General features: G+C 40.0%; 1 protein-coding gene across 1 annotated transcript in view; it reads left to right on the top strand.

The window, feature by feature from the left end:
* The window catches only part of fras1 (Fraser extracellular matrix complex subunit 1), a 266,280-nt gene that overhangs the window by 125,268 nt on the left and 114,312 nt on the right, over window positions 1-26,700 (top strand). The window contains 6 exon segments of the mRNA XM_039804033.1: window positions 4,774-4,917; window positions 6,527-6,667; window positions 6,820-6,960; window positions 7,307-7,474; window positions 16,450-16,590; window positions 18,197-18,343. Of these exon segments, the coding sequence (XP_039659967.1) occupies window positions 4,774-4,917; window positions 6,527-6,667; window positions 6,820-6,960; window positions 7,307-7,474; window positions 16,450-16,590; window positions 18,197-18,343 (882 nt within the window).

Raw genomic sequence — 26,700 nt, 5'->3', positions numbered from 1 at the left:
CTCCCCTTATTACACTGGGGAGATTTTTCAATAACTTCAAAAGGAAATAATTAATTTCCAGTCACTGGGTCACATCTTAATATGTGGAGATCTCAATGCAAGAACTGGAAAAGAGAACGACTATATTGAAGTAGATGGAAACAAACACATATTCGGCCAAATCTCCTCAGTCCCAGCTCACACAATACCACAAAGAAAAAGTTTTGATAATATTATAAACAAAAATGGAAAACAAGTTCTCCAGATATGCAAAAGCCTTGGCTTACATCGTTATGGAAGGACCCGTGGTGACTCTCTGGGTTTATAAACTTTATTTCAGACCCAGGGGGATCCACATCACAATAAAAAACACACGGAGTATAACATAAAATACAAAAACAATACAAAAATACATACGTGAGGTAGAATGACCTATTCCTCTGTTTTAGGTAACAGTGTGGTGGATTATACAATAACTGATATCGACCCAGAGGATATCAGTGCATTTGAAGTTTTACCACAATTTACCTTTTAAGATCACTTCCAAACAAAACTTTATTTAAATAAGTCTACAAAATATAGCATAGCACCAGAATCAGAAACCAGCAAAATGTATGACCTCCATCAAAATTATGTATGGAAAAAATGCAGCAACATAGATGATTATTTAACTGTACTTGGCAGTACAGAAATCAAATCAAAACTTAATCTCTACAGATTTACTAACTACCCATGCACAAAAGATGGAGTCAATTTGGCTACCCAGCATTTAAACAATATATTTGATGAATTAGCTACAAAGTCAAATCTCAAACTAGTTAACCATAGTAACAAAATAACAAAAGACAAACCTCCAAAAGATGAATATGGCATGAAGGACTTTTTTTTATAAACTTATTGAAAGCGGTATAGGGGGTAAAGTTTATGACACTATTAAATCCCTGTACACAGAAAATAAATGTGCAGTAAAAATTGGCTCCAAAAGAACAGAATTCTTTAAACAAGGGCGTGAAGTGAGAAAGGGATGCAGTTTGAGTTCAACACTGTTTAACATTTACATCAATGAACTAGCAGCAACGTTGGAACAATCTGCAGCCCCAGGTCTCACACTTCATGATACCAACATCAAGTTCCTGCTCTATGCCGATGATCTAGTTTTGTTGTCCCAGTGCTAGAGCAGCACTGTCAGAAATGGGCACTGACAGTCAATCTGAAAAAGACCAGTGTTATGGTATTTCAGAGGAGAGCCAGATCTCAGGGAAAAAGCCAGAGTTACAACTTCACTCTGGGCAACACCAGACTAGAACAAAAGGATTCATATAAAACTGGGATAAAATGCTCTTTTTTTATCCTAAATGTTCGCCCAAACACCCCAAACTATGCATGCAGAGCAGAACTCTGTATATTCCCTCTGAAAATTCAAATCCAAAAGGTCAATTAAATTTTGGCAGGATTTAAATCAAGCTGATACAAATTCCATTGCATACAAAGCTCTCCTGAGCAACCAGCAATGTTCAGATGTCCACCCTCTGGACCAGCTGGCTCAGAGGTACACGGAGCCACCAGGACATAAAAAAAAAAACAAAGGACAAAAAGCTTCATTTTTTTTATTAGGGGAAGATAAAAACACAACATGGCTAGGAGCTAAATATGTCTTCTCCTGCCACAATATAAGGCAAAATAAGTAGAGAATTGTATATATTATCATTTTTGTTATTCTTTGATTTGTCTTTATTTTTTTAATAAATTTTTTAATATTGTTTAAACGTACCCTTTGAGGGACATGCACAGAATTTGTTTATTATCTGCAGTTCTATCATAATTTTCCTGTTCACTTGTATTATTATATCTGATGTATTTACTCCTTGTTGCTGTTTATATGTCTGTTTGTTCTTATGCTTTGGCAACACAACAATACTGAAATTGAAATTAAGAGAGAGAGAGAGAGAGAGAGAGAGAGAGAGAGAGAGAGAGAGAGAGAGAAAGAGAGAATGGCAGGGAAATATGAACTAGCTGAGGAGCACAAAACGTGGGCTAGGAAACTATTTCACCTGTCAATCTACCTGTCACGTTGAAGGATAGGTTCCAACCTTCACTGGCAACTTTAACCCTTTTCACACAGAACCGAACAAGAAACTTTACTCCTCTATATGCTTTGGATGTCCTGTGAGTTTCTTATTAATTTAAATCCTTTGCAATTGACTGATTGCAACTTAAAGGAATAGTTTTGGATGTTTTAGCCCTCTAAACTACAAATTGTGTACACTTTACTGCCATCCATATTTTAGAGCCTAATATAACATTTAAGATTGATTCCCTTCCTCCCAGGCAGTCGCTAGTTTGCATGCATCTCAGAGCAGTATAAAAATGAACTTGCAGAGACTTGAAACCTGCCTGAGATAGATATTCAATAACAGAGAACATTAGCTGTACTTTCCTTTAATTTTGACCATGCTACGTCTTTGTCACCTCACGCTACAGTTGCACGAGGCTGTTCTGAAGACGTTTGGTGGTTTCGAGTTCTTAAGGAAAGAGCAAACATTTGAGAGTGATGTGTGCCAATGATTTTCAGCAGCTGACTCTGACAGTTTCAAAGTTGGGTTGAGTTTTTCCACAGGCACTTGATGTACCAAGAAGACATTTTTTTTTTTTTTACTACAACTCACATGCTGGATGTGACCATAAATAAATAAATACATATTTGCTATAATAGATAATTTATTAAAAAGCATCTAAAAGATGATTTTCATACCATGCTGATATGAGCTAAAGCCAATGGCTGTTGAAAGATCTAAAAAGTGATTGTATACGGTAATTTTGGAAGTAACCCTCAGTAATATAAAGTGTACATCATTTGTAGTCACCAACTATCAAAAATTGATATCCCTTGCCTGATAGAAAAGAGAGAAACTCTAGGGCATAGGGAAGCTGAGAGAGAATGATTTGTTAAAAAAGTATAGACCTTTTCAATGGAATTCCATTGCTAGGCAACAGCCTGGCCCCTTGTTAACTTCCTGTCATTTGATGCCATTCACATACACTGCAACAGGAAATCAACTTGGGTCCATTTAGAATGTTTATGTTTACATCTGTGAAAAGGTCTATAGTGGGAAAAGTTCTAATTATATGGAGAGAATTTAATTTAATTTGGCTCATAATGTGAGCTTCCTGGATTTGATAACGATGGATGTGGCAACAGGAGAAAATATCTCTCCAATCGGAGCCGATGATGTAAATCACACGCTTTACACCGAACACAAGCTTTAGGCTTGTGAGAGGCAGGAAGAGCAACTTTGAACTTCACTTTTTTTTTTTTATTCTCCTGCTGAATTAAAAGACAAACAAGTTTAAAAGTTTAAAACAGACAACAACAGTCGCATTGTGAGTTGTGCAGCAGAAATTCAGTAACACCAAAGCTCGACATGCTGGAGAATAAAAATAGGGAACAACAAGGGAAATAAAACTTATTAAATCTTCCTCAAATTACATAATCCTGTTGAGAGTAAAGTGTTTGTGGTAGTATGTTGTGTTCCTGGTGGGTAATGTGTGTTTTCTAGATGATAAAGAGAAGCGTGCAGGGAAAGTGAGAGAAGATATCAACCTGAGGAAAATCTGTTTTCAAAGTGCAGGAGGGATCAGGAGATTTATCTCACGCTGCTTCCCAAGTAACTTTTTGCGATAAAATATTTGGTTGACTTCTGGCGTCTTCCTTTAATTGAGTGAGATACTCAGCAGCATTTCTTAAATGGTGCTGATTAAGTTTAATCGTCCTGCTGTGTACGTATGCGTTCTGAATTCCCTCCCCTTCCTCGACCTCTTTTCACCTTTTGACTTTCACTTTTTGGTCTTTATCCTTTCACCTCTTAAACTGTGACCTCATTCACTCTACCTTTTTTCACCTACGTATCTGTGTCTAGCTTATTGTATTTATATAAATATTAGCTTGTATTTTCAGGAGATGATAAATGATTTGGTGATTGTGGAGCATGTATCTAATTTGGAGCAGAATATTCTACATATTTAAAACTAAATACTTGCAGAGATCCAAAGAAAAACAATAAGAATGTCAGAGGTTATCACTAAGATGCCTTTTAGCAATGCAGTTTTATTTATATAATATATATTTTATTATAGGATATTATTTAACTGAATTTTCATGGAAGAACTACCAAGTTTCATGAGCCCTTCGGAGTTCCGCAAGGCTCTCCTAAGATTTAGCGGTAACGCTTTACTTGAACATAAGGGTGACATGAAACTGTCATGACACGGTCATGAACCCTAACCCTAACTACCTAACCATAACCCTAACTTGACAAAAACCGAATGACACTTACTAAAAGAAGTGTTATGTCATTATGCGCTAAAACTGGTCACATTCGATTAGCATGAAAACCGATCCCAGAGAACGGTCGACTCGGTAACACGTGTTATTAACCCCTAGGTTCATTTTCACCGGATTTCTCCTTTAATGTTCCTCCCACCTTCCAGGCAGAGATTTCGGTAATCCATCACAATGACCACGATGTTTCAATTTATTGTTGTGAAAGTGACATTGTTGTCACCTTTTAATGGAATTGAAAGTGCAGATGGTTTAAAAGGCTTCTCACGTTTACCGCATCGTGTACAGTATAATGATTTCCTGGAGAAGAATGGAAACAACTGGCAGCACCCTAGTGTATGTGATGTGCACTAAGTGGGCTTAGACATAGATACAAGTGTTATTATTTAAGACCATTTAACACTGACAATATACAGTAAATAGATGCCTACAGTAAAAGTTTTTCTTTCCACCAGGCTGTCATGAGGACTGCTCAGAGTGCCGTGGGCCGGCCCAGCAGGAGTGCGTGTCGTGTTCGGACCCGGCTGCCTTGCTCAAAGACGGGGAATGTGTTCCTGACTGTGGCGCTGGTTTCTACAGTCAAGAAGGCGTCTGCTACGGTAAAGTTGACACATTCACACACATTCAGTATTTTATTGTTTCTGCATTGCATTATGATCTATTTTCTGCTTCTGTGGGCACACTAATTGGACTCTCTGATTCTTAACAACAGAAAGTATTATTGTTAAATGTCTGTGCAAAATGGCACAAGTCTTGTTTACCTGAGATTCTTCAAATTGCAGAAGAAAAATTCATTTTTACAGAAAATATCTTAATGTGACTTCATTTTCTCTGAATGTAATACAATATAAAAATAAGAAAAATTCTCAATTCCCATATCTATAACAGGAAACATAGAGTTCAATTCTAAAACCTTAAAATGTACGGAAATATATTTTAGGCTACAAAAAAATAATGCACAATTCATACTTTAATAGGGTTTCAAAAAGCAGATACAGAATAAACCATATGTGATACTGACATTCGGTGTGTTTTTATGTGAAGAAAAAGTTTAAGAGGAAAAAGCAACTTACAAAACGGCAGTTATGCATCTGAAAAGTGTTCACTGTGCAGCTTCACTTCATGAGGAGTGAAAGTTGATATTTAAACAGGCTAATTAGACGTCACGGAATGTGCCGATGCAGTAAACAGAAAATAGGTTTATTGTTCGCGGTCAACTGGAGGTGAAGGTTTGTTTGGGCTTGTTTTTTTTCAGCCTCCCGATGGAGCTTCTTGCCAGCATCCACTTCACATGGTGCCAAAATGATAAGTCAGCAGTACCTAGAGTTAGCAAACAAACAATTTAAAAAAGTACAATAATTAGCAGTTCTCTCTTGCACTAATGAGAATTCAGACGCTCTTTGAATGAGGAGATCCTGTATGAATATGGATGGTTTCTATTTTTGAGTGGTAAGATGAAGAAGAGCAAGAATAGGCCTCCCTCGGGGTGATGGTGAACTAGCGGCACAGAGCTAAGCTCTTTCTTTGGTTAAAAGCACCTGGAGGGAGGAGGTGGGGGGGACAACGACGACTCTTCATCTCCTCCGTCTTATATGGAGGACTATTTTAGAAAATGTCGAAGCTTTCTGGAAAAAAGGTCAAATCCATTAGAAGTTGCCTGTTTGTGCTTTGAGGTCTGGTTTAAAATGTCAACACCCGGAGAGAGAGCTGAAGAGGTTTTGAACATGTCATTTTTTTCTCCTCAGGGCTTCCTGGGTTAGATTGTATGCTGCTCTCTTTTTGTCCCCTCCAGCATGCCGTAGGAATAGCTCTCACTGATTTCAGCCTCTGTTTAGATGGAGGCAAATATCTGTTTGAGCATGTGTGCATCAAAGTGTCATGTCAATATGGAATTCTACACATGCGCGCATGTACACACACACACACACTAAATTGGTAATTCATTTATTTCATTTTGTGGACAGACTTCAACTTTTTAAAGACTTAGAATTTTGATATCTTATCGGTTAAAAAAAAACAACTAAATAAATATTGTACTTGGCCAACAGTTGAAACAAAAAGTTGGACTACAGTCACTTCCGTGGTGGTCCTTACTAATTGACAAAGTGAGACTCAGCACACCTCACAGACTCATTAAGAGACTTTGCTGGAGCACAATGCGTTTCATCATTCTGACCAGAAGTCATTAACACTTGCTTCGGTTCACAGCCTGTGATTTGTCCTGTGCCTCCTGTTTCCCTGACAACCCCAAGTGCATGAGCTGTCTCCCGGGGACTGCTTTGCATCATGGGAAATGTATTTCCCAGTGTCCAGCTCAGCATTACCTGGACAACCACAGCAGATGCAGAGGTAGGCTAACTCTTCAACACATGTGCTACATAGCTGTAATTATAGTGCTCTTCAAGTAACATGTCATCAATGTGTCATGAACGGGCGGAAGTAGTAACCATCTTTAAACAGACAGTTCCAGGTCAGCTCCACCCTTTTGCTTTTCTCCTCAGCCTGCCACAGCTCCTGCGCTTCCTGTTGGGGTCCCTCGGTATCCCAGTGTACCTTGTGTCCAGGTGGGCGCCTTCTCCACCAGGGCCAGTGTGTGGAGGCCTGTGGGGAGGGACTCTACTCCCAGGACAACACCTGCCACAGTAAGAGCTTACAGTATATCTAAGCATTTTCAAGATTATACAAATAAATACATTTCCACTGTTAATCTGCACCCTGGGCGCCTCCCTAGGGAAGCTTTCCAGGCAGGTCCAGCTGGGAGAAGGCCTCTGGGGGAAGACCCAGGACTAGGTGGAGAGATTATATCTCCACCCTGGCCTGGGAACGCCTCGGGAACCCCCAGTCAGAGCCGGCTAATGTGGCTCGGTAAAGGGAAGTTTGGGGTACCCTGCTGGAGCTGCTCTCCGAACCCGACTCAGAATAAGCGCATGGCGATGGATTGATGGATTTCAATCAGCTCTTTTGACCTTTCATCTCCCCTGCTTTTAGATTGTCATCCCACATGTCGTTCCTGTGTGGGACCCTTGGCCTCAGACTGCCTCCGCTGTCTGAAACCAGAGGAAGCCCTCCTGCCGCAGTCCACTCACCACCAGCACGGCGTCTGCACAGCCGGGTGTCCTGCACACAGTTTCCTGGATTACATGCAGACATGCAGAGGTGAGTAGCTAAGGTTTAATTTGCTCCTTTATTTGGGAGGATCAGTATCTGCAAGACTGAGCGAGGGTGTCTCTGCTGTTCCTGGGCATGGCTGTTAATTAGTTACCACCCAATTAGCAAGCCAAGCATCCCTTTGGGTTTCAAAACAGATCAGGTAATCATTAACACTGAAGTCTTTTGTTCAAACCCAATGAAGGCCAAGCGAAGTTCAATTAGAACACAACGCAAAATCCATGACAAAGCAAACAAAATCATGCAAACGTCTAATAATTTGACTTATCTGTAGTGATTTATCAAATAACAATGGCAAACATTTTTTGATTTGAGCTTCAACTATGATCAGATTTTCACCTTTTTAACTGAACAAAATAATCATTTAAAACATTTTAGGCTCTAGAAACTTGCAGTGAGCATTTGTCTTCATTCTTGGACATATTATAGACTAAACAATGAGTTGCTTCATCAAAAAAATGGTCAATAGAGTAATCCGTGATTAAAATAATTATCAGTGGCAGCCAAAATGTTAATTGAATTTCAGGTTTCGCCCTGGCCTTTTCAAATAAAAATCTCAACCTTGGTTCATATTGTTACATGTCCCATCACAAAGACACAACTAATACCTGCGTATCTTTTATTGCCGAAAGGTGTAGTAGAGTCTAGTGTAAATGTTATTTGCACTCGAGCCAATAAACATATGCTACATGTACTATAAAAAGAGTATTATAGCAACATGCAGCATCTTAAAATCTTTCCTCTGTGGTGTGTGTGTGTGTGTGTGTGTGTGTGTGTGTGTGTGTGTGTGTGTGTGTGTGTGTGTACTCTCTTGATCTAATACTGTTTGGAGAATGAAGATAGTGCGTGTGGAGACACCTGATTAGGTTGTTTGTGACTGTGAAATTGTGCATGTAATGAGCAAATTTTTAAGGTTGGTTTTAGGTTTCAGGGGATAGTCTGTCAAGAGAGAATAATTATCACCCACCTACCAACACACACACACACACACACACCAATGTAACTACGTTTCCAACTCCTCGCTAGTATGCCAGGGGATGTTTTTTTTTATTTTTGAAATGAAGCGGGACGACAACGAAAAGGAAAATGGAGATAGAAAGACTGTAATCAGTTTTCTTTACCTCCCTTGTACCTCTAACTGTGTGCTGTGAAATTCTATTTACCACAATCACCGCTCTGCTATCGTCTTACCTCCCTGTTCAGTCTTTGTACCCACTGACCGTACTGCGTTCAGTATTTGGCAGAGAGAAGAGTATTTGTTCTACCTGCTCACTCTTCCTCGAGCGCAGCCAAGTCATTCACCAATGCTGCCATTTTGTTAAGCTCATCTTTCTGTCTCTCAGCTTACTTATCATCTGAGCTGCTGTTACCTGAAATGAGATAAAGCCCATGCTGCCAAACAGCTGTTGTGTACATTAAGGTTGAATTTTAGGTATTTAGTTGACAGAATGAGACTTTCAAGTGCGTCATTAACAGTGGTTTAGGGAAAGACTGAGGTCATGGCTAAAAGAAACCAGCATAGACTGTTTGTAGGAAACAGAATTTGAACAGCGATATCACTGATGAAGATGTAGGATACAGGAGGTGTGGGTCTAGGTACATGCAGTGTTGCAGTGTCAGTTGTTGATGTAGTGAACAGACATACCTGGACTCTCTGGAAATTAATATACAATACAAAGCTTCAGTACAGCATGCACTTTTGAATTGTACTATTACCTATCATAAAAACTTGAAACTGGACTAGGGGTGTGGGGATATGGATGCGTTTGCTGCCTTTCTTAGTTTTTTATTTATTTTAGTGTGTCAAAGGAGATATGAAGAATTTGAAGACAAGGCAGGTTGCATTCTGGGTAGGTTTATTGGGATTTCTCACAGCATTGCATTCGGTTTACAGTCACTGAGCAGCTGTGTTACAAGGTGAGAGAATACGTCTGAGGAATGTTTTTATAGTGTCTTGTTAGCTTGTTGGTTCCTGGGTTCCTAAAGTTCGCAAACATTGTCATTTGTTGCTTCTGTTGTTGGTACTTTTTCCTCCAGTTCCTGTGTTGTTTCCTTATGTGAGGAAAGTGAGTGAGATTAAAAACCTTGCTGGTTTGCTAGCAGTCACAGTAGTTCCTAAATTGGAGTTTGCAGCCTATTTAGGAGTCACAAAATGATTCTACTTGGCACAAATTATCATTATAATGCTTTTTACCTTTTGAATAATGGATATTTAGAAACCTCTGGGCTCCTTTAAAAAAAAAAAAAAAAATTAAAAATACATCAAGTCAAACAGTCTGAATACAGAAAGTCAAATTCTTCATTCACACTTGAGGAATCTGCAAATTGAATGTATCTCTGCATCTTGTATCTTGAGTCTGTATCACTTATGATTTTAAGGATATTGAGCCTGAAGCCTAGCCTGACAAGCCAGACCCACATCAAGATGTTGGGTCTGGGAACTCACCATTGGCAGGGCTCAATCCGAGGGGCGGGATAAATGGTTGTCTTTCAAATTCCCTCTGCATGCAATAGGATAGCGCTACAACCAGGCAGAGCAACGAAGAAGGTAGCGGAGCTAGTTGATAGATTAAACTTTTGCCGTATCCGGTCGGCAAAACTCCGAACACATCTTCCTTTTTTAAGAATGAGTTCTGTGCCGTTCTTTGTTCTTTTCTTAAAGAAAAGCTTAACTCCAAGTCTTCCAGAAGACCGCTATTCGCCAGCAGCAGCAGCAGCCATAAGCCCGCCCACTGACTCTATACGTTTATTTTTCCAGCTCGCAAGCCAACGGAGAGTTGCTAGACCCCCTGGCTGCAAATTACATTTGCTGCCGCTAGGGTGCGTCTAGATTTCTTGGCTACCCGACGCCATTTAGATTGTAGCATGATTTGTCTCCTCACCACAGTTTACTTTTAAGTTTAGAGCGGGCCAAGCACCGATGAAAATTTTGTTTACTCTTCCTGGATTGAATAGCCGTTAGCAGTATTGGATTTGCTTAATTGGAAGAGACAATTACAAATCGATGAGTAGTAGTTGGATTGGAGCGTCCTCTAACACCCATTCATCTGTGTGATCGCATGGGACTGATACTGAGCCAATACAGGGGGTTTAAGCTCAAGTTAAAGGCTATTGTCACTAAATGGAAAATGGTTTGTAGTAAGCAAATATTCACATTAACAAGAGTTATCGAATCAAAGGAGAAACACCAGATTAACCAGCCAAAACGGCAGAAAATGAAGTCAAAAAGCGTCTTTAATGGAAAATGTTTGGTTAGGTGTGACTTAAAAATCCACATGCGGCAAGGGGAATAGGACAATAAAATGTGCCTTGAACTGCATGTTTAGTAATGTGATTTCAATTATATTTCAGCACCCTCTAAAAATGTAATATTGGATTTTTGCTGTTTTCCTGCTCACACTTTGGAAAAAAATGTGTTTGTTATACAGAAAATTGGATTTGAACTGCTTGTCACAGCACAGAGTCACTTTGTACAGTGCCTTGCGAAAGTATTCGGCCCCCTTGAACGTTTCGACCTTTTGCCACATTTCAGGCCTCAAACATAAAGATATAAAACTGTAATTTTTTGTGAAGAATCAACAACAAGTGGGTCCCAATTATGAAGTGGAACGAAATTCATTGGCTATTTCAAACCTTTTTAACAAATAAAAAACTGAAAAAGTGGGCGTGCAAAATTATTCAGCCCCCTTTACTTTCAGTGCAGCAAACTCTCTCCAGAAGTTCAGTGAGGATCTCTGAATGATCCAATGTTGACCTAAATGACTAATGATGATAAATAGAATCCAGCTGTGTGTAATCAAGTCTCCGTATAAATGCACCTGCTCTGTGATAGTCTCAGAGGTCCGTGTAAAGCGCAGAGAGCATCATGAAGAACAAGGAACACACCAGGCAGGTCCGAGATACTGTTGGAGAAGTTTAAAGCCGGATTTGGATATCAAAAAGATTTCCCAAGCTTTAAACATCCCAAGGAGCACTGTGCCGCGATAATATTGAAATGGAAGGAGTATCAGACCACTACAAATCTACGAAGACCCGGCCGTCCCTCTAAACTTTCAGCTCATACAATGAGAAGACTGATCAGAGATGCAGCCAAGAGGCCCATGATCACTCTGGATGAACTGCAGAGATCTACAGCTGAGGTGGGAGACTCTGTCCATAGGACAACAATAGTCAGTATACTGCACAAATCTGGCCTTTATGGAAGAGTGGCAAGAAGAAAGCCATTTCTTAAAGATATCCATAAAAGTGTCGTTTAAAGTTTGCCAAAAGCCACCTGGGAGACACACCAAACATGTGGAAGAAGGTGCTGTGGTCAGATGAAACCAAAATTGAACTTTTTGGCAACAATGCAAAACGTTATGTTTGGCGTAAAAGCAACACAGCTCATCACCCTGAACACACCATCCCCACTGTCAAACATGGTGGTGGCAGCATCATGGTTTGGGCCTGCTTTTCTTCAGCAGGGACGGGGAAGATGGTTAAAATTGATGGGAAGATGGATGGAGCCAAATACAGGACCATTCTGGAAGAAAACCTGATGGAGTCTGCAAAAGACCTGAGACTGGGACGGAGATTTGTCTTCCAACAAGACAATGATACAAAACATAAAGCAAAATCTACAATGGAATGGTTCACAAATAAACATATCCAGGTGTTAGAATGGCCAAGTCAAAGTCCAGACCTGAATCCAATCGAGAATCTGTGGAAAGAACTGAAAACTGCTGTTCACAAACGCTCTCCATCCAACCTCACTGAGCTCGAGCAGTTTTGCAAGGAGGAATGGGCAAAAATGTCAGTCTCTCGATGTGCAAAACTGATAGAGACATACCCCAAGCGACTTACAGCTGTAATCGCAGCAAAAGGTGGCGCTACAAAGTATAAACTTAAGGGGGCTGAATAATTTTGCACGCCCAATATTTCAGTTTTTTATTTGTTTAAAAGGTTTGAAATATCCAATAAATTTCGTTCCACTTCATGATTTTGTCCCACTTGTTGTTGATTCTTCACAAAAAATTACAGTTTTATATCTTTATGTTTGAGGCCTGAAATGTGGCAAAAGGTCGAAAAGTTCAAGGGGGCCGAATACTTTCGCAAGGCACTGTACATCAGCTATTGTGTCTGCCACTTTTCTTTCACTCTAAGCTTCCTAAATTAGGCTTGACAAAGTGAGCTGAGGATCAACTTGATAAATGACGTCTCATTAAATCTCTATTCACAGTAATATGTAGAGCATTTGCTCCATTCTGCCTCTATTCTAAGTTAGTGTCAGTGGGTTCAGGTGTACGATTGGGAACAATGGAGGCTATTGTACGTGTGTGTGATGCTCTGACAGATACTTAGACCATCTCAGCAGCTACCTTCCTGGAGCGGAGGAGGAAGGCATGTAAACATGCACATTAGACTCACAGACTCCAGCCTTTAGGTGTGTGCACACACACACACACACACACAGAGTGAGATACACATTAAGTGGGCCTGAAATGACGAGCTGTCAGGTATCTAAGAGCAAATTCCAGGCTGAAAATCCCCCTCCTCTCCAGTCTTCAGCCCTTCTGAGCAGACAGATAGTTGATGTGTAGGAGGTTGTTATATACAGTCTTTGTGTTTAATGCTGCTCGATAGAACAGTTAATGCATTCATATTTTGAAAACATATCATGCAGGTGAAATAAAGGTTGTGGCATGTGGTGTTATACTGTACAGTTGTTTTACACTTGGACTGTCTTATAGGATAGTTATGAGATACGTTTAGTGAGCTATGACAGATGCAACAGAAAGAGGAATCAGCTCTTAAAGGTCCCATGGCATGAACATTTCACTTTATGGAGGTTTTTTTCAACATTAATATGCGTTCCCCCATGGTCCCCCAGTGGCTAGAAATGGCGATAGGTGTGAAAGCTCAGACGATCAGGAATCTTCTCCTTATGAGGTCATAAGGAGCAAGGTTACCTCCCCTTTCTCTGCTTTGCCCGCCCAGAGAATTTGGCCCGCCCATGAGAGAGAGACATCATGGCTTTCAAACGAGCAAAGTGGCAGTTGGTCAAGGCCACACCCCCCCCCCTCTCCTCCTCAATAGCTACAGACACGGAAATGGCACATACTAAGGAAACCTCATTGTGGGACTGGCTCTGGTGGCTGTAATTCTGCACCAAGGCTGAATTTCGGGAAAGAGATTTCAGATACAGTATTAGGGGACCACTAAGGCCTATATAAAAGCATCCAAAGAGCAGCATGTCATGGGACCTTTAAGACAATTGAGACGATGACGGGAAGCGGCCCTTGTTTATGTATCTGAAACTCCACTGCCATGGTCTCTCATTTAAGTGGCCGGACTTCTAGCATACCATAACACAGCAGAAACGATGTGATGACACTTCAGAGGAATGAGCTATTACCCTCCACTTGTGTTTCTGCTGTGTAGCTCACATAACTCTCTTCTGCACTAATATAATGATTGGTCCTGTACTGTACCAGGAGGATCGTTTGTGGAAGGCATGAAGGAGCACTCACATCCCCAAACTAAATCACAACCTCATCGACTGCACCCACCTCAAATTATGACCCTGTCAGCACAAAACACAATAATGAATCTGATTCTCTGAGCGCGTGCACCAGATAAAGTGTGATGACGCAATGACTAACGCCTGAGCAGAAATTTGGGTATAACAGGAATCAATATGCGCTTTCCGCCCGCAACAAATTAGATATCCAAGCTGCAATAAAAGAAGGAGAGGCCGCCTATCATTCTTATTCTCTCCTCCTATTAATGAAAGATGTTTGACAGGAAGCCTATTGAATATGCCTCTGAGTGTGTGTTCGGTTTTTAACTGTTGATATGAAGGTTTGTCTGAACTCAATGTGTGTTTATGTCAAAGACGAGACTTGGTGGTGGGTTCCCGGAAACATGTAGTCTGTCTTATCATCTCAACTAACCAATTACGTTGCCATATTTGTTGGAGAAGAAGGGGCTTATGGGTAGGTGGCACGGAAGTAGCTGGGCGATGATGCGACGTGAGATTGAAGTTTCTGCTTACACTGCTGTGACTTATCAAGGTCCCCGCTTTGACACTGAAGTGTTCCCAAAGGGTAAATCATTTTTGTAAATTGACATACACGCCTGCACGCCACACACACACACACACACACACACACACACACGCACTGCAGTGTTGGCTCAGGTAGAGCTCCAGTCTGTTCCTGACAGTGGCTGTCATGCAAAGTGTACACAAGACCCGGATACAGCTGACAGCCCTCTGAAAGAATCCAGAGAGGAGTAATTATAAACACACACATACTTGAGTGTGTTTTCTGTGTACTAAAAAAAGTCAGGCGGCACACACAAACACACACACACACACACACACACACACACACACACACACACACACACACACACACACACACACACACTCGTCACTCCTGGCCAGTTGGTGACAGGCCTTTTGTCTTTCATTCCCACCACCACTGCCACCACCAGCCGGGCCGACTCAGCTGCCAGAGCTGATAGCACTGCTCAGCTATTTGTCTTCATCGTGCCAAAGCAGACATCAAAGGCCGCACAAAAGGCCGGTTTCAGGGCAGCAGTGGTGTGGGGTGAAGTGTGTGGGGGCGTGTAAGAGAAGGGTAAATAGCCAGGGTCAGAGAAGTTGCATGCATCTGAAGCCAAGTTTAGAAAAAACACACAGCGAGCACAGGAATGTTGCAAGTAGTGGCCAAACCCGTTACACATAAAGCCAAATGTAATACTGGTTAATAGTGGCTGCATTAGGGAACAGCAGAAACCTGTAGATTTGTGACCTTAGTCTAAATAAAATTCTGGTATCCAGTAAGAGAATTCAAACCTAAAAACAGTAAAATAATAACTCCTGTAAGTCTGTGAGCTAGCTCTCCATCCAACTTAATCTTCTTCTATTGGTTCCTCTTGCTATGACGCATTATACACTCTAGTTAGTTAGTTAAACGTGAGCATAATGGTGCCACATTACATGATTTCTGAATAGTAGCAAGTAAATCCTGGCTGCCATTTGGAGCCAAGTCACCTGGTGCAGCTTTAACCTCCCTACCTGCAAGTTCCAAATCTATGTCCTTTTTAGATATAAATCATCCTAAAATGATCCTTGTAAAGGTTTTATGTTTCATCATCTGAACTAAATAGTCCAAACTTAGCAGCAGAGCATATTTCAGAAGTCTTTGCTGGCTCGTGGCCATCTTGGATCCGTCTCTCTGAGCTGGCACCAACTCTGGTGTTAATGCGTGACTTCTGGAAGGAACAAGATACAGCTGAATGGCTGCAGGATAACAAAAATAGTGGCGCAGATTGGAGTTGGATTGCAGTGTCCAGATATATTGACTATTTGTAAGTATATATATTTTTATAGCAATAAGAGCATAAGACATAAGACACTTTATTGTAGGCTTACAACAAAATTACGTTTGGTACCTTTCAGTGACCAGAAGCAATAGAGATAAAAATAAGATAAGAAGATAGAAAAAAGATAATAAAATATAATAAATAATCAAAAGGTATTGCACAACACACTACATGTATTTGATACAGTGTTGGGGTGCATTAGCAGCAGTTGGGGGGTGGGTGGTAGTCCTCCTTCAGTCCTTCATTCACTTTTTATGCGTTTATGCTGCATTGCTGCTATATACAGCCAACAAACCCACACGGCCCTCAGGTGACTTCTCACCATACTGTAAAAGTACGCTCCTGGTTCCTTCTGAGCACTTAATAATGCATCTTTTTATTTTTTTTCCTCCACATACAAAACCCTTTCCTTGGAGATTCAGCAAAAGTACAGAGAGTTATAGACCAAGAAAATAGGTAGTCCACTCATTTTGCCATTTTATTCTTGTTATTGTGGCAGTAGAACAGTGGTGAGGAGGCACAGTTGGCAGTCGAGCATCCTCTGTCTCTAGCCACAGCTTGAAAATGTGAACTTTTCTCTGTGTCCTTTTCAGAGTGTCACCCCTCCTGCTGGCTCTGTACTGGGCCATCTGCAGACAACTGTACGTCCTGTCTCTCCCCGTCCAGCCTGCACGAGGGCCGCTGTGTCCCCAGCAGCCCACAAGGCTTCTTTATCCAGGACAACCAGTGCCAAGGTGAGAGCCGCGCACACACACACACACACACACACACACACACACACACACACACACACACACACACACACACACACACACACACACACACACACACACACACACACATTATTTCTATACTTTTAAGCATACCCATTTACATGGTGCATTCCCCCTGTCCCAAGCTCAACCTAAAACCTTAAACTAAAAGGCTTATCTTTAGAAGCTGTTTGAAGGGACTCAAGAGACTTATGATGTGTGTGCTTTCTGGTGTTTTTGGGTCCAGACTAAAAGCTTGTAGTTCAGTTCAGTTCAGTCAGCATAATAAAAAGCATTGATATTACAAACATTCGTTTAGCCCAGAGCCCCAGGTGTAGGTGTTAGAAATTCTGTTTGTGTTCACCACATAATTTGATTTTCGTGTAATGTCAGCGGTGAAAGCTTTTCACAGCTTGGTGCTGAAGTGTAATCAGCGAAGGTGTACTTTATTACCACAATTATATACATTTTGTTTAGTTAAGTTACCGCTACATGACATGTAAACTAAATACCGTAGATAGCCGTAGAAGGAAGAAGTACTCAGATCATTTTCTTAAGTAAAAGTAGAAATACCACAGTCTAAAGGTACTCCATTACAAGTAAAAAGTAAAAGTATTATTGTCAAAATGTACATAAAGTATGAAAAGTAAATCACTGTCAAAGTGTCATCTCTGCTCGCATTGAAGCAAGACCACCCCTGCTCTGTCCCGTCTACCAGCACACAGAATCTTACTGTTTATGTCGAGGCAAACAAAAAACTGTGGTAAACATCATTAAAGTTTGTTTTTGTTACTCCTAACTTTGGCTGAGTAATTGAAATGGCAGACACAGGCGGATACCTAGACAGTAAGGAAGAACGATGGGCTCAGATTACATTTATTTACCCGCTGGGATTTCAAAATAAATTGGATCGGTTTGTCCTCCTTTACTGTTGATTGGCTCATTAGAAGCTACCCAGATACCCTGAAGAAGTATTGTATTTCTGTCTTTAAGAGAGTAAACTTTTACCACAAAGTTTAGTTGCTGGTGACTTTGTATGCTTGGCAATAAGACAGTGTGTAGTTAAAGCTCCATTAATCAATATTTCCTTTATAATGGCAATTAATCAAATGACTATGAGTAATGTGAAAGGGATGGCTCGTAACGACAGAGCCACAACGGATTATCATCGACTCTGCAGCTTTACTGAGCTTTTTTTTTAGCTTCTTTTAGTTAATAATAATTTTTTGTTACTTTATGATTCAGTCTCAGTGTTTTCCTCAACCCTGTTTCCAGCAGCAGCAGACAGCTGTTCACTACAAGCTGTCAAGCAAACAAGCTCTGATAAACACACTGTACACTACCTCCCCAGCTCCACAGAGCAGACACAGTTAGAGCTTTGCATGGGAAGAAAGAGGAATCTAGCAACTAAAGAGCCAGATATTTTTCTCAGGAGTTGGTAGAGACCATAAACAGAGCTTTCCTTCATGCCTCCGTTCCTGTCTCCTCCTAACTTTCGTCACCACTTTTATCCTGATTGTTTGCTGGATTTTGACCCTTTTCTCTCATACCTTCCCTTTGTACCTCTCCTCTCCCTGTCCCCCGCCAGCATGCCACCCATCCTGCCAGACCTGCTCCGGGCCCTCTCAAGCTGACTGCACCTCATGCTCCCCTCTGGCCTCCCTACAGAGCGGCTACTGCAGGACAGGCTGCCAAGAGGGGCATTTCCTCAACGCTGTCACTGGAGAGTGCCTCAGTAAGTCAGCCTGTGTGCGTGTAAATGTGTGTGTCATTTGTATGCCATTTGCGAGAGGCTTTCACCAAATACGCCAAGAGTGCTTGTATTTTTAACCTGAGTGGGTATAAAACCACCAACTCTGCCCGCTGAGCTTTGTACGAACACATACACTGAGACATAACCAGTCTTTAACTCTAATAACCTGCATTATTCATGAGAAATGCCAACCATCTCTGTAAAATAGATGTTCTTGGATTGATATCTTTGACTTAAAAGCTCTGCACTCTGTTTCTTTTGAATTGTTGGGTCTCAAATTATCTGCAGAGCTGCAAGCTGAAGTAGAAGTCACTGTTTCTACTGTGTGGAACAGTTGGACACAAAACAGGTTCTCTCTGTACAGTAGCTTATCAACTGGCCAAGATTTGTTTACATGTAAAGGGTCCCATATTAAAAATAATCCACATTAATTCTTATAATTAACGCCTGCTCAACCGGAAATTTATTATAACAATTAAAAAGAATATTGTTGAAATTAACTCCTGAAACCCTAAAAAGATCACTGAAATCAGTCAGACCAGTTGGCAGGATTTGAACCTTAATGTTTTCATCACTTAGTATAATTTGAATTATAGCAGCTACTGCAGTTGGTCAATTAGCCGTCTGCAAACAATATATGAGAATAGAGTAGCATGGCATCTCAAATATGCCCTTTTTATTTTCTATTAGATATACTGAGGTGACTTACAGTTGGAGCACTTGAAGTCTTGGATGGACATAAAACCAGTTTATTTAATAGAAACAAACATGTGCATCTGTTTCTGAAAAGCTTTGGTTCTTTGATTGAAAAAAAGTTTTTAAAGATACAGGCCTGTTTATGTAAAAAAAATAGGGGATATAAGGAGAGAAGAAGCTAAGAAGAACCTATAGTAATGTTAATTTTCTGGAGAATCATCTGTGTCTATGTTGAGGCACGTTTCCTTTAATAACCATAAAAGAGAACTTCAAAATGTTGACTACGGCTCCTTGAAAAAAAAAAAAAAAACTTGAGAAAAGTTTCTTTCCATAAACGTATCCCCACATTTTGTTGTAATTTTTAAGAAAAAACAACTTTTAATGAGATTCTCGCTCGCAGTTACGCTTTTCAGAGAAACTCATGAAACATCCACCGGGATACAAACAAGTTACAAGTACAGTACAAGTTTTTTTTTTTTACTTTGCTAATAAACACCAGCCTAAGATACTTCACTCCTTCCTGCCCCACTTCTCTTCCTCATAATGCACAAAAAAAAATGCTATTTGTTTTTGGCAGGCAAAAAAAATTAGAAACTACCGGACAGAAAATAAATAGAAAAGGGAAGCTTGCAGTGTTTGTGTGTAAATGTAGCTCCTGCTGCCCTTCTCCCTCTCGCTGGGTAATGAAATGAGTTTTTACCTATCTGGACCACTGGCTGTAGATTAAAAACAGGCGTGTTTACACGATGTAAAGTCAGCATGGAAGAGATAGAAGGGGGTAAACAGAATCTGGGGAAAAAGATAGACGCATTGATTTTTAATTACAGTTCTCGGTGACACACACGGTTTGGAGATGTGAAACTGCAACCAGATCTTAGCTCACACACACACACACACACACACACACACACACACACACACACACACACACACACACATATGTGGGCAGACACTGCTGGCTCGCACACAGAAGCACATAAGCATGGTTAAACACACATATATATTGCAAACACACTCACACACAACCTGATGTTAACCCTTTTGTTGGCTTCCCATCGACCATGCAACTTTTGTTTTTCTGGGTCTAAATTTAAAATTAAAACTATTTGGTCGTCTTTTCTTGACAAGTTTTTTGTCACTTTTTCCGATGTTTTTTTTTTGACGTTTTTGTTGTTTTTCTCCCCCACGTTTTTGATGCTTTTTCAGACATTTAATTCACTTCTTTTAACGTTCTTTTATAATTGTTTTCCAATGCTATAAAATTGAATTAAACCAAATGTAATGAAAGTAGTGAACTGATCAGTTATTTTACTTGTGAAGAGCATTGTATGGAACCATCCATGTTATTTTTTTGGAAAATTTGGTTGAAAGAAACCCAAATTTCTGATATAGAAACTTTTTGAAAATGGGTCAAATTTGACCCGAGGACAACAGGAGGGTTAAATGGGTCAAGCTCAGCCAAACTCTGGTTAATAAAAGATGACTTGAGGCACTACTGGGCCACAGAAATACTGGGGTCATCATTTCTGCATCAAAAGAACACACACACACACACACACACACACACACACACACACACACACACACACACACACACACACACACACACACACACACACACACACACACACACACAGAGCCTTGGATTCTCTATGTCCACCCAGTGGTACCTTCGGTGTTACATAACCGTCTTAAGGCGATGAGGCTTTCGCTCTCAATCACGAGTTCATACATCTGTCTTTCTTTCACTTTCTCTCTCTCTCTGTCTCTTCTTCTCATGTGATTCATCTTTGAGAGCAGCAGCGCTCTTGCTGCTCATACTAATTACAGCCAGCCAGCCCTCCAGCCAAACTCACTTGCAGAAATGCCCACATCCATTAGAGACTGAAACCTGTATATCGTATATCTATGAAAACAGACAGTGATGCTGAAGACATTTGTTACTGGGTTAGTTGGCTCTGCTAGCTTTCTTTCCATTTTTATGTCATTATTCTCAATGTTGACTGAGACAACACTGAGTACGTTTACATGCACACCAATATTCCAATATTATTCCGAATATGACAATATTCCGAATTTGATACAGGTCATGTAAACCGCATATTCAGGTTGGATATTCCAAATAAGGCCTTTTTCTTTTTTCTTTTTTTTTTTTCTCGAATATAGCATTTTTCGATTAAGACGTGGGATATTCTGGTATAATTCAGGTTTTAGAGGCATTCTTTGGATATGTATACAGTGTATTCGGAATATGCGTCTCAATCAGGGTTTTTACCGCAGTTTACTCCCAGTTTACGGCCTCTTGCCTGTTTATGGCTTATGGTCACCTCTGTGCGTTGCTATGATTGCTGTACACAAACCAACCAGCCAACAGTTTGCAAGGCTGGAGACCCGATAAGAAGGAGAAACATTATCAAAGACTTGGATATCAACAGGTTTTTGGATATTTGCACACCATTTCAAGAAGCTGGTTGAAGGAATGAAAGAGGGATGCTGTGTTCGCATGGTCCAACAAGACCACCACCGCTGAAACAATTGTATTTTGCTACATTTAAACGGGAATATTAGTGGAATGGAATATTCACTTTCATTAGCCATGTAAACAGCTTAGACTGAATATTATGTGCATGCAAACGGAATCACTGACTCAATATGCCTGTCCACTAAAAAATTTGGTTCCGTACAACAAAACATTCTCAATTATATTTCGAGGGAATTGACTTTCCAGAGACTGGCGCAAACTGTGACATTCAGTGTTTTAAACATGTGGTTAACATTGTGAATTGAAACCAAACTACTTGGTAAGGTTTACAAAAGAATGATGGTCTGGGTTTAAAAACTACGTTTGTGAAGTAATTTAAGTTATGTAGGTAATTGAAGTCAATTACGTTAAGTGTTTGATGTATGTGAAGTACGTAACGTAGGTTAAGTATGTTGCGTAGGTTTAGTAAGTGAGGTAGGTTAAGTATGTTACATGTGTTAAGTACGTTACCTAGGTGAAGTAAATTATATAAACAAATCAACATTGACTTTTGATTTTACACGGGACATGAACAGTGGTCTTCTGGGTGCAAGTCCTGTGTTTGTTTGACCCAACCATCCACTCCGACCTCCTGGACTTCTGCAGGCTGAGATTAGAAACATATTTGTGATACGTCAAAGACAATAAGTGATACGTCAAAGACAATAACGCAATCTGAGACAAATTATGTTTATATTATAAAAATGCAAACATTGGAAATTAAAATACAAATATAAAATTCATAACTTGGAATCAAAACCTGCAATGTAAACAAAGTTCATATGGTTAAAATTAGAAAACAAAAACACCATCTTTGCCGTTCACACTGGGAGCATCAGTATCAGCTGCAGTGAGAGACAGTTTCACTCTCTTCACCATCCCTCTCTCTCTCTTCCCTTTTTCTAAAATCCTTCTTTTCTGGTGGAATGAAAACCAACATCTGAGTCACACAGAAAACGAGGGAAAACAAGTTTTCTGGAACACTTCAGCTCAAAGCGTGCAGCTACACAACTTTATTTTTTGCGTCATAATTGTGTTGGAGCCATTATTTAACAGAATACAAAGCTTAAAATAGACCTGCATGTTGAATAACCGGAATGCATCACCATAGAAACAAGGCATATCAGTATTGAAATAAAATGCATGCTTTTTTTCTTGTCAATGAAACCCTCCATGGAAACCCATTTAAGTTGTTGCCTACAGCGACAGCTGCTGTCGATGTCTTTTTTCATGCATTTATCATGGTATTGATGCTTAAGACCAACATTTATGCATTACTCTACTAAACCCCTGAACATGGTAACTCCATTTAGCTAACTAGAGGACATTTTTTTTTGTCTTTTTACAGCTTTGATTGGGAAACCGGTTCCCACATCTTTGTACCTTTTGGGTATTGTTTCTGTTCTAATTTACAAACTCTGCATAGATCTGTTTAAAGGTCCCATGACATGCTGCTTTTTGGATGCTTTTATATAGGCCTTAGTGGTCCCCTAATACTGTATCTGAAGTCTCTTTTATATAGACCTTAGTGGTCCCCTAATACTGTATCTGAAGTCTCTTTTATATAGACCTTAATGGTCCCCTAACACTGTATCTGAAGTCTCTTTTATATAGACCTTAATGGTCCCCTAATACTGTATCTGAAGTCTCTTTTATATAGGCCTTAATGGTCCCCTAATACTGTATCTGAAGTCTTTTATATAGACCTTAATGGTCCCCTAATACTGTATCTGAAGTCTCTTTTATATAGACCTTAGTGGTCCCCTAATACTGTATCTGAAGTCTCTTTTATATAGACCTTAATGGTCCCCTAATACTGTATCTGAAGTCTTTTATATAGACCTTAATGGTCCCCTAATACTGTATCTGAAGTCTTTTATATAGACCTTAATGGTCCCCTAATACTGTATCTGAAGTCTCTTTCCCGAAATTCAGCTTTGGTGCAGAATTACAGCCACAAGAGCCAGTCCCACAATGAGCTGGTTCTGGACATGTCCTTTAAATCTCTGCTGGCTGTAAAGAGAACAAAAGTAAACTATTTTAGTAAGTAAAATAAAAACACTGATTAAGAGTTAACTTACTAAATGTGCAGAAGCTGGGAGAACAAAATCATTTTGTATAGGAAGAGATTTGTCATCTTTGAAAGGGTCCTTTTTCTTTTCTGGGGAATTACAATTACGTTCCCATACAACAAATCTGCATTCTCAATTATGTTTTCGAGGAAACGTATTTGTTTTCGGATTCCTTTTGTTTAAAAAAAGATATGTTTCTAATCAAAGTGCGCGTTCAAGTCTGCATGGGGGGGATGGGTCACTAAAACACAGAACAGTCCACAGTTGACTAATTTTAACTCATGGACGTAAGGTACTTATGTAAGGTACTTAATTTATGTACATAACTTACGTTGCGTAACAAATGTAGGCGACTTATTTAACCCAAACCATGATCTTTTCCTAAACCTAACCAAGTAGTTTTACCAGTTTAACCAGTTTTTTAAAACTACGGCCGCTTCACAACATACACCTGTCGCTTGTACGTAATCCGGGGGAAAATACTTTCCCTCCAAATGTTATTGAGAGTGCAGTTTAATTGTATGGGAATGGGTATTTTTTCCGGTGAAACCAAAAGTCATTGTGACTGATTTAAGTAACGTGCTTACCTACTGTACTTCACGTACGGAATGCACTTTTATTTTTATTTTATTTAATTACGTAAGAAACCTACTTATTTTAACCCAGACCATCATCTTTTATCTAACCCTAAGCAAGTAGTTTTGTTTCAATTCACAATGTTAAAACGGCCATCGTACAAAAGGATATGAGGCGCTGCTCTTTGTGCTTTAAAGCTACATTGTGTAAGAATTTCTAGCGGTGAAATTGTATACAACAACAAACTGAATATTACTTTCTAGCCCCTCCCATTCCGATCGCGTTAAATCTGCTACGGTGGCCGAACCCAAAATATCTCCATCGTTCACACGCAGCTGTCTCAACTTTGGTCTTGTTGCTTTGCCTGTCACATTGTTGTTTTAATTCTCTTTTCCGCTTCTCTGGCAAGTAATCTCCCCCTGGCATTCGTGATGGTGCGGGGTGCCACTGAGTGTAAAAGGGCGAAAGGCGGAGGTACGTCCCTCTTTGGCTAATGTATTTTAAAGAAGGAGGTGCTACATGGCTGCCGTCATTCCAGCGACTCAACCGTATGTATTCTGAATGATTCTGAATGTCAGATTCTACGCTTACGAGAATACTTTGATTAGTTGGTGGAAGTAATTACACATGAATGAACACATACTTGTGAAAGAACAAAGGGTTTTTTGCTAAGAATCAACTCAAAAAATTACACAATGTAGGTTTAACACTTCAATTACAGTATTCTTAGCTTCATCACTAACTGCTGTGGCTTTTAATGTTCTGCACATGATGTGAACATAATTTAATTGTTGTTGCTGACCAGCTTTTTGCCAATTTGGAAGTAAAAAAAAAAGTGTAAATAAGTCCACACAGATCAAGTCGTTGAGTGCTCTTGTCCCTAATTTATCTAAGAAATGCCTTAAGACCTCTCTTGACACACATTTGTTCGGCATCTATTCTGAGTTATGCAGGCCTTTGTTTGAGTGACATAGTTGAGCTAAGTTTGAATAATGTACAAGAAGAAAAGTGTCTCCCAACCAATTTCCAGAACAATCCTTACCATAATTCTGACATCTAAAACAAGAGCAGAACTTTTTCTGTTATGGGGGACAGAGCCAGCAGTGAGAAAAGTAGGACTTTTTTAATAGCGGCATCTGTAAATCCATTCTTTGTCGGGGCAACATGTCTAGACAGGTTGAAGTCAGCGTCGGAGGACCACACAGCGTCTCTCTCTGCAGCACTCTGTCTCTTCATACGCCTTAAACTTCAAATGAAGATGATGTCCCACTTTTGTTCCTCTTGCTTTCTGAACTTTTGCTGCACTCAGACTCAAAACAAGTCTTATTCTCTTTTCAAAAGGAAGGAACTAATTGAGGGACATTAAAGATTTTCCTGTATGACATTTGTTAGAGACAAGTTGTTGTTTCTGCTCTATATATTTGAGTAGATTCAGGGGAAAGAAAGCATGATATGGGATAACGTTTGGTATATATCCGGTCTTCATCCAGTCTGTGTCATGCATTTATAACTCCAGCATACCTTTTTATGTGCTTCAAAAATGGTAACTACACTATAAAGAGGGACTCTGGGGACCCAAATCAATACCATTTTAGTTTTATATTCAGTTTTAGTCTGCACAGTCAATAATCCCTGACACCTGAATTATCTTATCTCCACCATGGAGCCATTTGTTTAGCGCCCGGAGCCGGATTGCTCAGAGTGTTGGCAGGAGGAATGCTGATACGTGTTTTGTTGTAAAGTGATGTGATATGCAAGGTGTGGATTGGGAGATGACAAGAGAGGAAGTTCTTTTTTTGTTCTTCCACTTCTTCCTTTGCTCTGTTGATATTGGACCTGCTTCAGAAGGAGCGTGTGACTCACCTGGGCAGATGCCACGTTCAGGAACTTTGAAGCTCTACAAGCGTTTGTCAGAGGAACAGCTGCTCTGGAGGCTCAAATAATCCCAGTCTGAGTTAAATATCAGCCACTAAGATATATAGGCAAGCAGACGAAAATAGCTGTCAGACACATAAAGAGAGATCAAAACATTTCCCCATTTAATTAAAAAGTTTACAATCTAGTTTGATATATCATTGACCCTGTTAACAGAAAAGTCAATCAAGTACATGTCTTGAAAGAAATGTCTGCTGTTATTAGACAAGGAAAGTGTACTACATGGACCTTATCTGATTGGTTTTCTAAGTGAAAGTTGCCATTACCAGAAATTACTAAGGCAAGGCAGATTTATTTATATATAGAACATTTCATACCCAATGTGCTTTACATATTACACAGAGTGAATCAAAAAACAAAACAAAAGCAACAATCAAATGCACACAGAATAAAAACTAGAAAAACAACTAAGCCTAACCTTAACCACTTACCTAAATGTTTGCAAGTCTTTAACCCCAAACAGCTAACCAGCTAGGTCTCACAGCAAGTGTGTAGCAATTTGACTAATGTACCACACATACATCTATCACAAATACACC

The sequence above is a fragment of the Perca fluviatilis genome, chromosome 6 (assembly GCF_010015445.1).
Source record: "Perca fluviatilis chromosome 6, GENO_Pfluv_1.0, whole genome shotgun sequence".
Lineage (NCBI taxonomy): Eukaryota > Metazoa > Chordata > Actinopteri > Perciformes > Percidae > Perca > Perca fluviatilis.
Note: the sequence above shows the minus strand (reverse complement) of the source record. Positions and strands in the feature narration are given on the sequence as shown.